General features: G+C 33.9%; 2 protein-coding genes across 2 annotated transcripts in view; one reads left to right on the plus strand and one right to left on the minus strand.

The window, feature by feature from the left end:
* LOC120352475 (condensin-2 complex subunit H2-like) overlaps positions 1-1,030 on the minus strand; it is a 36,250-nt gene extending 35,220 nt beyond the window's left edge. Inside the window, exon 1 of the mRNA XM_039433187.1 lies at positions 845-1,030. The gene's annotated coding sequence lies outside the window, so the exon portion shown is untranslated. The remainder of the gene's footprint in view (positions 1-844) is intronic.
* A 527-nt stretch (positions 1,031-1,557) lies between these two features.
* LOC111064288 (CD9 antigen) lies at positions 1,558-18,203 on the plus strand. The gene is made up of 5 exons (XM_022351996.2): positions 1,558-1,978; positions 8,095-8,289; positions 10,445-10,618; positions 12,988-13,200; positions 14,895-18,203. Exons 1-5 carry the CDS (start codon positions 1,913-1,915, stop codon positions 15,045-15,047), a joined length of 801 nt encoding a protein of 266 aa, XP_022207688.1. The 5' UTR covers positions 1,558-1,912; the 3' UTR covers positions 15,048-18,203.
* The last annotated feature ends 419 nt before the right edge of the window (positions 18,204-18,622 follow it).

An 18,622-nucleotide genomic window follows, 5' to 3' on the forward strand; every position in this document is an offset into this window, starting at 1 on the left:
TTATATAGGTTAATATAAATTTCTACGATAGAAATTGCTTCAAAATAAAGCTATAAAACCAGAAATGATCTGACCACCAATTGGAACTTTGTTAATTCAGGCTAATAGAGCCACATTTTTATTCAAGAGCATATCGACTTCGACTATAGAAACCTGAACAGAAGAAAAATATGATGACATTTCCGGGTTACTGGGAACAAGCAACAGGTAATATTGTTATTGGTTGTTGGATTTCAACGATTACCGTTTTGATATGCATAGGTCTTAGAGAGCATAATATATCTTAGAGCCTTTTAAATAGATTTGTAAGTATACAAAACTTTTAAGTGTGACATTTTATCTCTTGAATATTAGAATAAATAACATTTGGCAATCTTTAGTAAACTAGTTTGTAGATAAGTTCAGTTGTTCAACAAATATGACCAAATATTTTTTTTGTAGCCTAGCCTAATTTAATTTTTAATAGAGAGTACCTAAATTAAAATATCCATGATATGTCATGAATAGTAAATACATGTAATTTAAAATCTAACTATGCAACTGGCTCCTCATCCTAGATTGTAGGCCTAATGGTGTAGTAGGGTCATAACTTAGATCCCCTGTTTATCTTCATCAGACATGTTGAATTAATGTAACCAAACCTAACATTAGAAAACATGATTATCTACCTTATTATTTTAAATGTAACTAAATATAAACGTACTATGACAATTTAAGAATGATAAACTTAAGTAAAGTCACATAATTAGCCAATTGTAATTACTTTTAATAGGAAACAAAACAAATAACTACATAGCCTAATTGGGCGCCTTTTCAGGATGAATTGAATACAACGGTAAATTACCTGAATAGATAGTTCATTCAGGCAATCCAATTGAATGTGGCTTACAAATCACATATAAATATTAGGATATATGAACTGCAGCTAAATCACGGACGAATAATAAGAAAGAAAGCACAAAATGATTTTGACCGTTTGAAAACGTTTTACTTTGACACCATTTTGAACTATCATAATCATCACAGTCATCATAATAACATCACAAGTCAAGTTCAAGCTTTCACGAGATCGGTTCACAAGTAGCCCATTTGAATATTTGAAAAATATAAATAGTAGCTCATTAGAAAAATATGGAAAAATATTATAAATAATATTGTTTGAATGATTGAAAATGAAAATTTCTATTCATCTTAACAACCTAGTTAAATGAAATTCCAGTTTCCGTGAGCTGGAAGGTGAAAGAAAACCGCACGGTTAATGACGTAGATACAATGATCATTAGCCAGGCCAAGAATGTAATCATCTAGATAAATCTTTGAATTAGGTTTTCAAATATAAGAGTTTAGATTCAAATTAGTTCAAGGGTTATTAAAAAGAGTAAAAGGCATGCTACATCAACTTTTTATGACAAGCTCAATTTATTTTGATGGTTTTGTATATGTAATGAATCGTTTTCTGACGTCACTAAAATTGTTTTGGCAGGATCGTGATACAAGGTGCATAATGATTATAGAGAGGTGCACAGTAAGATGTGCATATTACATTAATTATATAAAGAGTCTTCTTCCATATATCAATTTGGGAATTATAATTGACTTGACTTTTTCTTAAGATTTATGTTTTTTGAAACACGTTAATATGTATTATTTGATTGTTTATATAAAAACAATTTTTGAAAATGGATTTGCAGTAACAGATGTTTATACAGATTTTGGAAGAATTTTAAAACCAAACATGGACACAGCGATTTAAAGACAAGCCCAATTTTTTCGTGTGTAACACTTTTCAATCTTTTCGTGTGTTCTTAATGTTCAAGGATATTGCGAATTTAGTAGGCGTAACTTACTAGTTGATTTGTAATAAAAAATATTTGTGTCACGCAAAAAGCTCTCATTGTTTGAAGTCCAGAAAATGGGTCTTTCGGGATGTTATGCTTGTCTGAAATACGTTGTTTTCTTTATAAATCTGATTTTTTGGGTAAGTCATAACCTATTGCTTTAATATTTGATCATATTTCTTGTAAGTATTGTTTAAGTCTTTGAATAATAACGATAAAAGCTCAAGACTAAAGAGTCGAAAAATTCTACCTATAGAGGGTTATATAGGCCTACTTTGAATAAAACAATTGAGACTGACAAAATATTTGCGTTGCAAATTTCAACCTTCTCATGCACAGACATATAGCCGAATATATTTAATGGAACACACCTTTATTGACTGTGTTGTTGAATTATTTATATATTTGGTCATATGTGGCGATTAGCTTTAAGTCTCAAGGCTCTAAACTTTTTTTATTTAGAGAAGTCTAAAACTAGAATTTTGTTGTAATCTAGCTAGGTTTATTGATTACAACATTAGCCGAAACACCAGATCATGGTGTCCTAGGGGTAATGAAACACCAGCTGGATACTAGACCACTAAAATTGGTGCTCCTATACCGTAGTGATATGAAGTTGGTATAAATGATTGGACTTCAGGATTGCCGATTCTCTGATACTATTGTCTTCTATATTGGATAGCTTTGACTTGAATTATGTCGGTGTATCTGATCTGATATTGATTGGTGTCACTTAACTATGATTAACTCTATCTCAAATACAGTTTATTCGTACAGAATATTTATTTCCATTCAATTATAATGACATTTTTATCAATTGAGAAATGTTTTGGGAATCCATTATGTTTCATTATATTCAAGAAACGATTTGGTAACAGGAAAATTGACAATTTCCGCGGTTGCCGACTGCGGGGAAGAAAGGCAAAGTAACCAGTAACATGCGGAGGTTGAAAAAAGAACTACCGTATCTGCTTTGTCTAATGTTATACAATAATAACATTATCGACTGTGCAAAAAAGAAATGTTTATGTATTCACTGATCAGACAAAATTAATTTAAATAAATTTGAGTTGCAATTGCTACTAGGATATAAAAGCGCAATTCTTTAGTGACGACTTTATCCGCGCGGCTGGAGCACAAAATCCATAAATTCATTAGATTTCATGATAAATTCAATATGAATCGTAGAAGCGATATAATAGTAGTCAACTTTACCAGATCATCTGCCGCCATAACGTTCATACAATATATAAATCCAAGGAATCATCGAATCTACTAAATTTTTCGGTTATATGATCTAGTCGCGGTGCTACCGTCTAACAACGCAAAGTCTTCATCTTCTCAGCTGGAGTATTGTTTGAGGAGAATGGCATGTTTTCCAACAGGCTGCAGTTTGATTTCCGAGTTGGGAGATCGACAGTGGGTGCAGTGGACCAAGTAGCTGAGCGGATTGATGCTGTCTTCAAGGATGATGAGTCTCTTTCTCTGTGTTATTTGAGCCGATTGACTGTGTGGACCATGGCATTCCACTTAGAAAGCTGAGTTTCTATGGTCTAAGGCACTCAGCCCTTTTCATCATAGGCTCATAACTTTCTGGAAGGTCTCTCTCGGTTGTGCAAACTCTTCCAGTGACGTTTGGTATTCCTCAGGGATCGGTGCTGGGTCCTACACTGTTCCTAGTCATGATAAATGACCTTGACGACCATGACTCCTCTCTGATGTTTGCGGATGATACATCTCTACTGTTGTCGGGTGCTGAGATTGAGCGGGTTTTGGAGGCATCTGCGGAGCATCTTCGATCTGTCACTTTGTGGTTCCTGGCTAATCGATTCCAGCTGAATGAGGACAATACCCTTTATACCTTAATCTGCATCCTTTACCGATAATATGGATCGATGGCGTCAAAAACAAAATATAATACACAAAACAAAAACATACATAAGGCATGTTTAGCAAGACAGCATTTCCGACAAATCATCACTCATATATTCACTAACACTGTAGTATGCCTTGCTTTTCAAGTGCTTGGATACAACTCTCTCGAACGCTCTTAAATCCAACTGTTTCACTTCTGTAGGCAGCCTATTGAAGTATCGCAATGCCGAACTCCTGAAGCACACCTGTGATCTCTGAAGACTGCTCTGGGAATATCAATCAGCTCTCGATGTCTGGTGTTATGTTGATGCACATCAGTCCGGTCAACATGTACTGCTGGTTCTTCTTGACATACATCAGACAGAGAAGTAGGAAGTGGCAGATCACTGTTAGAATACCAAGTTTAACAAAAAGGGGCTTACAGTTTGTGCGATATTCGCTTGCGTTGATGATTCGGGCAGCCCGTTTTTGCAGCTTCAGTATGTCCACAAACTTTGCTGAATGACCCCACATGAGTAGGCAATAGAAAACGTGTCAGTGGAAGAGCTTCATTAGCAGAAAACAAATTCTGGACAGTCTTGTGGTCACATACTGAATATGGCTGGCCCAGTTGAGTTTACTGTCCAGAACAAAACCTAGTAGCTTGACAGGGTCTTGATCACCAGGAATGTTTCTTGAAAAGCTGCAGATGACATGCTGGGTCTTGTTTGCATTCAACTGGAATCGGTTTGCCAGGAACCATGAAGTTGAAGACCGCAAATGTTCAGCTGACATCTCCAACACCTGCTGAAGGTCACGGCCAGATGACATCAATGATGTATCATCCGCAAACAAGAGCGTTGAATCAACGCATCCAACCCAAAGCACCATCTGCAGCTTGCCACGAGAACTGCATGACCCTTGAAGTGAATCCAGTGAAGCTGCTGGGTTTTGTCTTGTACTGGCAACTCAGCTGGACCAATCATATATATACAGCAGGTAACCAGCCGACTCTCCCACATTTGCTTCCTGCTGTTCAAGATGAGGGGCCTGGTGACAGAAGTACCTTGTAATGACGTTACTGGCATTGAGCTTCAGGAGTGACTGTCATCAGGAGCAGAGCTGCCATATGGCAAGTGAAAGACTCTGAACCGTCTCAGAGCTGAATGCGCCTGCACAAGAGAAAACTGCACAACCTGGAGGCGGATTGACGATCCGCACTGCCACTGTGGTGATATACAAACAGATGACCACCTATTAGAATGTTGACTGTGGTAATATACAAACAGATGACCACCTATTAGAATGTTGTCTGTGGTGATATACAAACAGATGACCACCTATTAGAATGTTGTCTTGCTCCAAAATGCACAAGACATGACCTTTTCCTTTTTAATAATGAAGCTGTTAAAACAGTGATTACTACTCTAATTGGCATATAGATCACCTGACACGCATGAAAGGGCCTTATAATGATATATCACTCTCTTCCATTGCCATATCACCTATGAATTGCTCCTAAGGGGTCACTCGCCAGGAGCTGCTTATGTCCTGAGGCTGCAAAAGAAGGCTGTAAGAAACAGGCAGTGATCATCTTGCCCACTTCAAGCCCATCTTTGTTCGCCTGACTGTCATCAGCCATTATATCCTCCTGTGCTTGGTGTATGTCAAGAGGATACAGCATAAACTGACTACCACAACACCGGGGATCGAGAGCTGTTGGTTGTTTCCAGGAGACGCCTCCACCGATTATGAGCCAGTTATAGGATTGCTGGCCTGGAATTCTGTAACAAGCTGCCTCCTGGTGTGAAGCAGTTGGATGAGGCCGCCATCAAGAGAATCGTCAGGAAGCTGCTTTGTGACGAGGCATATCATTATTTCAATGAATCTAAGAGTGATGATTTGATTTTTTATTAAAAGTGGTCACGGCCATCTTAATAGTAATGTGAGTAATTACGTGTATTGACGTGAATTTTATGACGCTATCGATTCCGCAAATGTGGGTAATGGATAAAGCAGAAAGTATTGACGCGGCTTGAGTCGTCGCTAAGGAATGGCATCTTAAGATCCAATATCTGTTATATCTGTACAAGAAATAAACATTTTTCCATGGATATATTCAATTATGGTTGAAAGTACTGAGTGAACTTTTGTTGGGTCAAGAAAATGAAATGAAATGAAAAAGATTTTATTCATCCAAAAAACAATACAATAACAGGAAAATCTGTTTCTCATCATCGAAATATAGAAGTGTACAGTAATATAATGATTCAACATAATAATGTTCTTTTATATGAATGAATTCAACAAAAAACGCCCCGAGGCCCTAGCCTGTGTAGGGTGATATGCATAAATCTTAAAATTAGAGCTAAGAATTACGTAGATGGGTGATTTGATGCGACCGAGTAAATATTACAAATATACTGCTAGAATGACATAAATTGAAAGAAACAAAGTGGATTTCTCATAAATAAGCTATTATAATAGGATATACAATTCTTAAAATACACTGACTACCAAATTTAGCATATGAAATTAATCTGTAACTCTATAAAGGGTATGATGATGAATGATGAAATCATTTCACATAAAGCAATTCCATGGGAAAACAGTAATATACAAATACAAAGTATACGCACTATAATCCAGTGTATCAGTTTTCATGAATATATATTAGAAAAGGGGGAATGATACCTGTATGTGAAAACCAAATGCAGATATAATGGCATTGAATCAGGTTGGATATGAAAGTTAGAAAGATATTATAAAGTTATAAAGATAATATGAAAGATATTAGTATCCTATAATTTCATAAGGTACTTCTTCACTTCTTTAAGAAAAGTGTGTTTATTATCCAATGATTTTATTGTAATAGGAAGTCAATTATAAAACTTTGATAAAAATAAGAGTAGTTTTCCAGAGTTGATGAATTGTCTAAAAAATGGAATAAGAAAATAACACCTTATCATTTATTGTCGTTCGTATATAATAGTTTAGAGTGTTTATTGTTCCTGTGAAATATCATTCATATTGATCTAAATATGTATTTTGAATTTGTATTATATTATTTTTGCAGATAACTGGAAGTACCTTGTTACGTTACTGGCATTGAGCTTCAGGAGCGACTGCAATCAGGATTAGAACTGCCATATGACAAGAGGAAGACTGCCTCAGGGATAAATGTGCCTGCACAACCTGAAGGCAAATTGACGATCCGCACTGCCTAATAATTTGAATGAATCTATAAGTGATGATTTGATTTTTTATTAAAAGTGATCACTACCGTCTGAATAGTTGTGTGTGTAATTACGTGTATTGAAATAGAATTTTATGTCGCTATTGATCCCATAAGTAGGATAAAGCAGAAAGTATTGACTCGGCTTGAGTCGTCGCTAAAGAATTGCATCTTAAGATCCAATATCTTTTATATCTGTACAAGAAATAAAACATTTTTCCATGGATATATTCAATTATATTTTGGCGTACTGAATGAACTTTTGTTGGGACAAGAAAATGGAAGGAAAAAGATTTTATTTATCCAAAAAACAATACAATAACAGGAAAATCTGTTTCTCATCATCGAAATATAGAAGTGTACAGTAATATAATGATTCAACATAATAATGTTCTTTTATATGAATGAATTAAACCAAAAACGCCCCGAGGCCCTAGCCTTTGTGGGGTGGTATGCATAAATCTTGAAATTAGAGCTAAGAACTACGTAGATGGGTGATTTGATGCGACCGACTTGCCTCTAAATATTACAAATATACTGCTAGAATGAATAAATTGAAAGAAACAAAGTGGATTTCTCATAAATAAGCTATTATAATAGGATATACAATTCTTAAAATACACTGACTACCAAATTTAGCATATGAAATGAATCTGTAACTCTATATGAAGGGTATGATGATGAATGATGAAATCATTTCACATAAAGCAATACCATGGGAAAAACACTAATATACAAATACAAAGTATACGCACTATAATCCAGTATATCAGTTTTCATGAATATATATTAGAAAAGGGGGAATGATACCTGTTTGTGAAAACCAAATGCAGATATAATGGCATTGAATCAATAAATACATCAGGTTGGATATGAAAAAAGTATTAGTATCCTATAATTTCATAAGGTACTCCTTCACTTCTTTAAGAAAAGTGTGTTTATTATCCAATGATTTTATTGTAATAGGAAGTCAATTATAAAACTTTGATAAAAATAAGAGTAGTTTTCCAGAGTTGATGAATTGTCTAAAAAATGGAATAAGAAAATAACACCTTATCATTTATTGTCGTACGTATATAATAGTTTAGAGTGTTTATTGTTCCTGTGAAATATCATTCATATTGATCTAAATATGTATTTTGAATTTGTATTATATTATTTTTGCAGATAACTGGATTTACCATAATAGTTCTGTCACTATGGATGCTGATAGATCCGAAGTTCTATGTGAGCATGGCACAAGATGAATCAAGCTACTACAGCGGAGTCTACTTGTTCCTGGTGGTTGGAATTTTGATGTTCATTGTTGGCTTTTTGGGATGTTGTGGAACCATACGAGAATCGCAGTGCATGCTAGTATTGGTAAGAATGTGTTTTAGATCAACAATTGTACGACTAGTAGTTATTGACCGAACGAAGTGAGGTCTAAGATTCAAGCAGACGGTTTAGCATTTCTCTTAATGTTTATATGTTGCGCATTTACGGCGAAACGCGGTAATAGATTTTCATGAAATTTGACAGGTATGTTCCTTTTTAAATTGCGCGTCGACGTATATACAAGGGTTTTGGAAATTTTGCATTTCAAGGATAATATAAAAGGAAAAAGGAGCCTCCTTCATATGCCAATATTAGAGTAAAAATCAGACTATAGAATTATTCATCATAAATCAGATGACAAGTGATTACACAGATGTGTGGAGGAGCCAGTCTATTACTGTATTTGTTGTATAAGGTCTATAGTTTCAATCAAAGACCTTGAAGAGGTATGCATCTTTAAGTTGGGTTTACACCAAAGTTATTTACAAAATGTTAATAACTTAATCCTTATAGATTCTATTGGATTGAACGCAAGTTGACAAACACACATGTTCATCATGTGTATGATAAGTTATGTTCAATCTAATATAATCTATAAGGATTGAGTTATTAACATTTTGTTAATAAATTTGGTCTAATCGCAGCTTTAAGGTCTTTGGTTTCAATATTTTGTTTTGCAGTCATGGTATTATTATGCGTGTCCAACAGTATCAATATTCTCACATTCGAAAAAACTAATTTAATAAGTGATTAAAAATAATCAAATGAACTAAATAATACTAAGAAACTATAATATTTTTGATTGAAAAAAATTAATTTTCATTAGATGGAAAGATTATCACGGAACTGGATAAATATTATATAAATTCTGGAATAGAAATATATGCTATTCATTGTTTAAATTATATTCATTGTTTAATTCATTATATTAATAAATTATGGAATACAAATTCAAACGTGAACTGATTTTGTTAACATTTAAAACAGTTGACATCAGGTACTTGTGGATGAGAATACTGCGTGCGGTCTACTGTTCACAGAACTAGTAGTCTATCTTTATTTCAATTTCTGTCTTCATCCGGCGCTAGATCAATAATTGTACGACTAGTAGTTATCTGCCTTTATTTCAATTTCTTTCTTTATCCGGCGCTACAGCCCCATGTGAGCCCTGGCCTCCTCCACAACACGCCTCCATTCTTCTCTGTTCATGGATCTTTCTTTCCATCCTCTCACCCCCATCTTTCTCAGGTCATCCATCACTTGGTCCACCCACCTGTTCCTTGGCCTACCTTTTTTCGTCTAAATACTATTTTGGGCATTCCAGCCTCATTCATCCTTATCATATTTGAATTTACGAGTTTGAAACCAATTCAGGGTCCTCATGTCAGCGGTCCACTTCTACTTTTTATACTATTATATATCACTTATTTATTTATTCAATCATTCAGAATTATACAACTTACAGAAAAGTACCACTAACTTACGCCCAAAACGGTTCCAATTCTAGTTTATCCAACAGTCCAAATGTAGCTAGAGGTTAAGTGATCTTATCTATTATTCATTAAATTTTGATTGCAACAGGCTACATGGAACTATTGCAAATCATACTTGAAATTTTGTTTTGTAATTTTTATCAAATGTCAACTATTTCAATTCTACCTGTGTTAAATTTTCACTGTCAATTGATACAATTACAATCAATTGATCCATTAAATAATTAATGCAGATCTGTAATAATAAATATTATATTTTCTGGACTATAGTGTGAGAGATATTACTTTCAACATCACTCATCATTTACGTTTTTAACCAGATCACTCCCGTGTTATCGGATCAGCAAGTTAAACTGTCGGTCCCGGCTGAAGTATGACAGTCGTAAGGCCCATTGACGGCTTAAATTATATATTCAGGTGAGGTGGAACCATCCCGCAAGGGATTCCCCACCAACAAAAGCCATTTTATTTTTACCTACTTTTAACCTGAAGAGGGAAAACCCACATTCCGATTTCCCCTTCTGCAATTTGAGGCATGGACAGTGCGTAGTGAAGGAAAGGGTATCGGGCCTCTTTGTCTTCGAGAAAGAAAGCCATGCTAAAAGTAATATCTCTCGGATTAGTCAGTTTTTGGAATGTTTTTTTCATAGTATGTTCAGTATCTAATATTTTCACTTATTACATCATGTTTTGAATGAATTTTGCAGTTTTTCTGCGTGCTGCTGATAATTTTGGTGGCTGAGGTGTCGGCAGCCGCTTGGATGTTTTCGAACAGCGATGAGCTGGAGAAGCTGGTCAAAGAGAATGTCGACGTGACCGTGCATCAGGAGTACGGAGTTGTGCCTAGCAGAACCGAAACGTTCGACACCATTCAGCAGGGAGTAAGTTCAACAAATATACTTATTGTTGCCAAAATTTGATGCACAACTTGAATGTTTGTCTGGATGAGTTTTAGGAAGGAACAGTTACTTGAAGTAGAATTCGTTAGGTATCAATTTTCTAACTAAACCACATTCCTTTAAATTTATTTCAATTAGAGATGTTAATTCATGTTTCTTGTTGACGTTTTATTAATCCAATTCTTCAGAAGCTATATACTATTGAAATTAATTGAACTGAAAATTTAGTATATACGTTTTTACTAAACCACTTTCCTATAAACTAATTAATTTAGTTATTCAGTTTGTACTTTTTTATCTCACTCTTGAAGCTTTGTTTGTCATGATTGACTTTTAAAATTCCAATGAGATTTATGTTTGAGCTTTCATTTCTATTTCGTCAAATATGTTAGTTCTAGAGAACACATTTCATCTCATTTTTATCATTTCATTTCATCCACTGACCTTCTACAAAAGGGTTGAATGGATTTGTAAAATTTATACCACAAGAAAATGTGTGCTATCCTCTTAAATCTCCAACTTGAGGTTTGAAGTATTCATTGAATTCCTCCACTGAATATGCACCAATTGACAGCAGATCCCTTCTCAATAGAATTCTAAATTCCTCCCTAATAATTCATAATTCATCCAAGTGAGATGACAACAGGTTGTACATTCCAATACCTGAGCTCCTTCTACAAAAGGGTTAAATGGATTTGTAAAATTTATACCACAAGAAAATGTGTGCTATCCTCTTAAATCTCCAACTTGAGGTTTGAAGTATTCATTGAATTCCTCCACTGAATATGCACCAATTGACAGCAGATCCCTTCTCAATAGAATTCTAAATTCCTCCCTGATAATTCATAATTCATCCAAGTGAGATGACAACAGGTTGTACATTCCAATACCTGAGCTCCGAACACCTCGTTCATACATGCTACTCCGGTGCGCATCCTCTCTCAAGTTACTTCTGTACCTGTTCGAGTATCTATAAAATGCTTCACCTGTGTTAAATTCGTGAATATGCTTTTTTATGAAGCAGATTGTTTGTAAATTAAAATTGTTCTATAATATTGTTGGAGATACGAGGGTGAATCAAATGAAAACCTTGAAAGTGCCGTAAACTTCCGAGAAATTGTAGGATTGATCCGGTAATTGGCAGGGATGTTCATTGAAGCTCACACAATGACTACCAGGTGTGCGTAAGTGACCTTGCTACACGCCACTAGCAGTGACTTCAGTTACAATTAGGCCGCCCCATTATCAATAAGCAAGCACCGTGTTGAACAGCTATCAGTCATTCGTTTCTTGAGTAGTGAAGGTGTCAAACCAATGGAAATTCATTGCAGGATGACAGTACAGTATGGTGATTCATGTTTGTCCAGAAACAAACATTGTCATCAACCAGATACACGAAAAGGAATGGTGCCATAGCTCATCGCCAAAATCAAAAAACAAAAAAATCCGAACTCTGTGATCAGCAGGAAAGCTCTTGCTGACTCTCTTCTGCGATGTAAACGGAGTAATTTTGGAGCATTACACTGACAGGGGAATGACAGTAAACAGTACTTCTCATTCAAATCTCTTGAAAAATCAACTTTAGGCAGAAATCAGTAGTAAACGGCGAGGACTTCTCACTTCAGGTGTGTTGTTACACCATGTCACAAATCCCAATCACAAACGGCCCGTCTCTCAGTTCAAACTATCCAGGATATCAAATTTGAATGCCTTATTCATCCACCTTATACTCTAGACCTTGCCACTAGAAGTGACTTTCATGTGTTGGGAAAGCTAAAGATGCAATGGGAGGCAAGCATTTCCAAAGTGAAGTGAAAACCGCGGTGCAGGAGTGGCTACAAGCACAGCCAAAATAATTCTTTAAACGTGTATCCATGCGCTTCCAAAGAGGTTCCTCTAATTTTTGTTTTGTCGCAAATGTCTTTAAAATCTACCTACTATTCAAGAATTCAAGGTTACACTGACAGTCATCAATGTTTGCGAAAGTCCATTTTTATAGACATATTTTATACTTCGAGGGCTTAGGATCACAGGAGCGTAACTACAAAAATTGTTATTTTTTAGCGTATCTGTGTAATTTTTTGTGCTCTATTTAGTGACACATAAGCTTATCTCAATGCCCTATTGGTTTACAAGTTGGGTTATGAGCCTATCTACATTGTGAAAAAATGTTTAGGATCACAAAAGCATATGATGAGTTGGGCTACTGTGACTAATCTAGTTAAGTCTTAACCTTTTTATGTACAAAGTGTTCAAGTATATGATATGTGCATTGTTGTACCTTCTGTTTATTGATTTAATTTATTGTTACATCGTGTACGACTTATTTTTGTGTTTTTGTAATGTTTTAGTTGTACTGTTGCGGCGCTAAGGGACCTACCGACTGGCTGAACAGCAAGTACAACAACCTGGGCCAACACGGTGTGGACCTTTCCATCTCGTCTCCGCCCCTCACCTACAAGATCCCCCTCTCCTGCTGCGCCGGTGACCCGCAGTCCCCCGCCTGTCAGGCCGCCACCAAGGCCACTATTGCCGCTCGCCTGCCCGAAATCATCTATCAAGACGTAAGCTAAGTCGCATTTCATTCTCTGCAACAGATCACTGTATTACATGGAATAGTATTTTATTGATTATTGTTACAATACTATTGCCTATTGTAAGATTAAGTTTACAAACCATTTACAGATTAAGATAAAGAAAATACCAAATTATACAGATCCACTTACTAACTTAGTTACTAGTCAAACTAAATTGAAGGGCACAGGTGAAAAACGATCAAAGTCACAAAATCTTTTTTCTTCTTTTTCTCCTTCTCCTTCTAAGCTGAGAATATTGTTCGTTTTTCCCCTGTGCCCTTCAATTATTAGATACTTACTTATACAGAGACAAAAACACATAGGCCCGGTTTCCGAGCTCAGGATTTAGCCAAGTTCTAGACTTTGAACAGCTGGAGTCAGAACATTGACTTTCAAATACGGGGCGTAGTCGCAGTTTTTATGACAGTAGTCACCGTTTTTATTTTCTCATTTCTATAACTGGAAACGTTTTTCCTTGACGAAATTAAGCATTCCTAAATAATTCAAAATAGCTGAAACTTTACACTATTTTCTCTTTATTTTATTTTGTGTTCAAGTTTCTAGTTTTTCGAAATTTAATTCAAACGTGACTTTGATAATGACTACGACTACACCCCGTTTCGAAAAGTCGATTTTCTGACTCCAGCTGTTTAAAGTCTAGAACTTAGCTAAATCCCGAGCTCGGAAACCGGCCCTTAATCATAAAATGATTGGAAATGGAAAAACATGCCTATAGCCCTTACTATTCCATTCCCGAATTTCGATTGAAAATTATTCCAAAAGAGGTTATAATTTGTCAGCCCTTTCAAACACAAATATTGAGTGATTAGTGAGATTAAATTGACTATAGTAGTAGATTAACTAATTCAAGTCCAAGGGAATAATGTGACACCTTTTAACTAGTATGGGTGTGACATGGCCTCATGGCATCTCTATAAGGCTGGACACACATGTTCATCATGCAAAAGTTTTATCATCAGCGAAAGGCTTCTAACATAAAATAAACCACTCATAACAATAAATAAACTACTGGGAAATTACAAATCAATCAATCAATCTTTTTTCAAATATACATAAAAATGTACAAGAATGCATCAATTAAAAAAATAATAATTTCTTAAAATATAATATGTCAGTCATAACAAATATATAAAAAATTACAATACTTATCTAATAGTCTCCAAGGATGGTTTTCCAGAAACTCATCCACCGAGTAATAGGCTTTTTCTATTAACAATTTATGAAGGTTAACTTTGAATTTTCTCAATCCACAGTTAGTTGATAATAGTTTCAGAAAGCTTGGAAGTCTATTATAAAATTATAATTATAGGTAATAATTTAACCTCAAATAGAGCAGCAAGGAAAAAAATTGGATATAGAAACTCTAACCTCAAATAAATTTGCTTGAAGCCTTATGGGGAACTTCAGTATTTAAGGATACCTCTTCCCTCTTCACTTTGCGCTCACCCTTAGGGTTTAGTCAGTGCATTCGCCATTGGAAATAGGTAGCAACGTTGCAACACAGATTATGAGACTGCTAATGTAGTTCTAGGGTGATTTTAAACAATATTAGAATACTGTGTGGTATTGGAAAGTTACTTGAAATAAAATTATTCAATGTTTGAAATTTGGCATAGTAGTTATAACTTGTTTAAATAACTGTTGCTATTGATGACTTACAGGGATGCAGTGATCGATTGGTGGAGAAACTGAGAGATTACGTGAGCACTTTCGTGGTGATTGGAATAATCATTGCTGGATGTCAAATTCTGGGACTTGCCTTCTCTCTAATTGTCTGCTGCGGCATTCAGCAGCGCAATCGCTACAAGGCCTAGAAGCAACATTAAGGCAACTCAACCGGGTTGCCTTCAAGCCCGTTTCAGACATGTTGCAGCACATGCTCTAGAATAGGAATAATCGCTTTGCAACTTGACCAGGGTTTTGCAGTACTGAAACGGGATCTCTCAAATCAACTTATAAAGTCCACAGCTTGAAACAGAGGTTTGTATCTTTCGACTCTTGCACAAGTAATGCACGATCAACTGTACTTAATCAAAATTTTATACAAATGACTGAACATTTTATGGAGTTTTGTACAAGTTTACGTAAAATTTGTACATTTTGAGACTGCATCTACAACTAATGAATCAAACCATCAAATATGAACTTTTCCGTATGCTATCACAATATTTTTATAAAAACCAATAGGTTTCAATTTTGTAATGAGCAATTTGAAAATAAGTACCTCGGCCATATCTATGATACGTTTTTGAGAAAATACGTTAGATATTGAAGACCATAAAATGTTCAATTTTACCTGAAAGTAACACTTTTTAGAAAGTTATTGAGATGATTCATTTTATTATTTATTTCAAAAGTGTTTCTTTTCCAATATTCCACTCATCATGTTTTTTGTTTTCTTGTCATCAATATAAAACCAAGTTGAGGTTAATGGTGAGAGAATGAGTAAGATTTATTCGTATTCTCTAACATTCGAACTAAACTCGTGAAATGAATTACGGTATTGGAATTGAATACTAAACTTGACTTTATATTTTCACTCAAGGTTCGAACGCGTTGCCTTTCTTTTTAAACGGTTCAAAAACGTTGTTCAATATTAACAATTTTTTGAAGAATATTAATCAAGAAATTGAGATGCCATATTATCTAAAATTAGTAAAAGGAAACTCCAACCTGAAAGTCTCCTGTGAAGTTTTACAGAATGTAATCAATCTGTTATCGAAGAGTATAGGAATCAGTTGAACGGAAACCCATCTCAATTTAATCACTGTATAATGGTGTCATCGCATAGATTCTATCATTGGTTCCGATTGGTGGTTAATTTTGCGGCTACATTTGGTTGGATTTTCATGCAACTGGCGTAGGAGAATCCAATTGGCTTTACTTACATCTCTTGCTTAATAATAAGACTAGGCCTCATATTGGGTGATTGGTGACTACTGAAGTGTTTGGTTTTTCCTTAGTGGTTAGTGTAGTATTTTATAACTGTAACTTATTAATTCAAATTTAATGATGCTAACGATTTGGTTTGACCATTTTAATATCATAACGTTTGTTAAACATAAATTCTAGTAAAGAGAGTAATAATTGAAGAAATATATATGTAGCATTATGCTAACTCCTAATATAATTTAGTGTGTAATAATTTTCAAGTATAGATATAGACCTATCTTTTCTTTATGTATGTAATTTACATAAATCTAATGTTTGTCGTAGCTAGTCTGTAGTAATAAGATGAAGTAATTGAAAAAATCAGGAATTTTCATTTCTTTTCTCTGATGATACTTTTAGATTGTCATTCAATCTTTTATAGAATTTTTATTTTTAATATTTGAAAATGTTTATTTTTTAGTTATATTCTCAATAAATACAAAATATTTTTTTCTCTTGAAAAGATCTTTTAGATTTTAATAGATTTTCTATTAATCATGCTGGATTTAAACCAAAGAATTTGATTTGTTCTATTTTTTATTCGTTAATCAATCATTGAAAATGATTTGATAGAATCAAAATTTCATCTCAATTTTCCTGATCAAATGTATTCTGAAAGTGTTCATAATCTGCTTCCATCTTGTATTTCATGATTCTTGTGTAAAAATAACAGTACAATATTATGCTAGGTGCAATCATTACAATAGTTCCCTTCAATACATAAATTTTATACATATTTATATTTGTTACATAGTCAATTATGTAATCCAAAATGGATGTGCATTTCTAGAATAATAAGCTTTAATTTAATCTCTCTACTATTATTAATATACATTTTAATATCTCCATTTTCTAGTACTGAATCATTTTTATATTATTTATGTTTGTGCTGTGCCTTCTCAGAAGTGTTCATTTTTTATTGAATTTTCTTCTAATTATGATTTATACTGTATTACAATTTTTCAGAGTATCCAAAGAATGAATTCATTTTTTGGGCTAATAATGTCTGTCTATTTGTGCCATATTTATTATATATTTTATAAAAGAAATTTGTAATCATAATTCTAACTATTGTCAACAAGTAACCATATGGCTATTTGCTAATCGAAATTTTTAATTCAATCCGATTTGGCCTATGTCTTTACCAATTTATGTGACATATATATTTTTCGGGGAGAAATGAATGATTCTGTAAAGTAATAGTTTTCCAAATCAATTCAAGAAATCTTCTTGGCAAACAATCAAAACAACTACTTACACAACTATAATGCAATATTAAAATAATTACTTTCCAATGTTATAAAATAGTATTGATTTATACTTACTTCATTATAAGCTTTAATTTATAATATTGAATTGTTTCCATAACAGTTATCAGTCGCTATTTAATCATACGCAACATTTTTTTTCTCTGTTTTTCTATTTTTATAAAATGAACAACTACATGTAAGTTAATTTGTCATTGTATATCCCAATTTTTTATTTTGATTAATGTTATAAAACTATAATATTGATGTTTCACATTTACTGGACCACCTTGTAAATTTGTCGTCCCTTGTAGCTGGTTTGATTGCCTCATCCACATGTGTTGTCTTGTAATGTTTCATACTATAATACATAGAGATGTATTTACAATTTAAAGTAAATCGATTTGATATAGCTGATATGTGTTATGTACTGTCTCGTATTATGTATTGTATTTTCTAAAAATACCTTGTAGTTGACATATTTTGTAAGAGCAGTATTTTGATGTGTTCAACAAAATAATTTAATTAGAAAATGTCACTTTGTGACCTGAATTTCTTATATATTCCTTGTTCCACAATATTACAAATAGCTTTGCTTATCTCCAACTAGACACACGTTTTTCTTTTCTATTGTTTAATTTGTTCTTTGTAATACTGTACCGTAATATTAATATATATTATTTTATTAATTTGAATTGAATTTCTAAAATAACCAAAGTAAATTGATTTTACCTTATAATGTTTGTTATAAAGTAATAATAATGTGTTGTTTAATAAATATTTCTATTGATAGTCCAAGATTTGTGATTTTCTGCCTACAATTATATACATTTATCCATCGTTGTGTATTCGACGTGTAAAAGTAAGTTTCATTTTTTTTAAACTAATTAACTGAGAATGAATTGACAGAAATTTGAATCTCATTCAATATTACAAAATTCCAGTGGTGTATCATAATTTTCATGACAATCAAAAACAATATGGGCGCTCAATCTCACCCATGAATTGGAAAGATGGTCAACTTTCAGTGTTTCAGCTAACAAGCGCACCCTCGCCTTCCCCCAAAATTTCTTCCAAATTTTTTCTTCGATGTTAATTTCCCACGTTTAAAAATCAGTCAATTTTATGGAAGAATAAATTACAACAATTTCATCTTACTTCTCATACGTACAGTTTTCTGGCATGGCGCCCTTTTCAGAGAATCTTCGTCC

Source organism: Nilaparvata lugens, chromosome 7, assembly GCF_014356525.2.
Source record: "Nilaparvata lugens isolate BPH chromosome 7, ASM1435652v1, whole genome shotgun sequence".
NCBI lineage: Eukaryota > Metazoa > Arthropoda > Insecta > Hemiptera > Delphacidae > Nilaparvata > Nilaparvata lugens.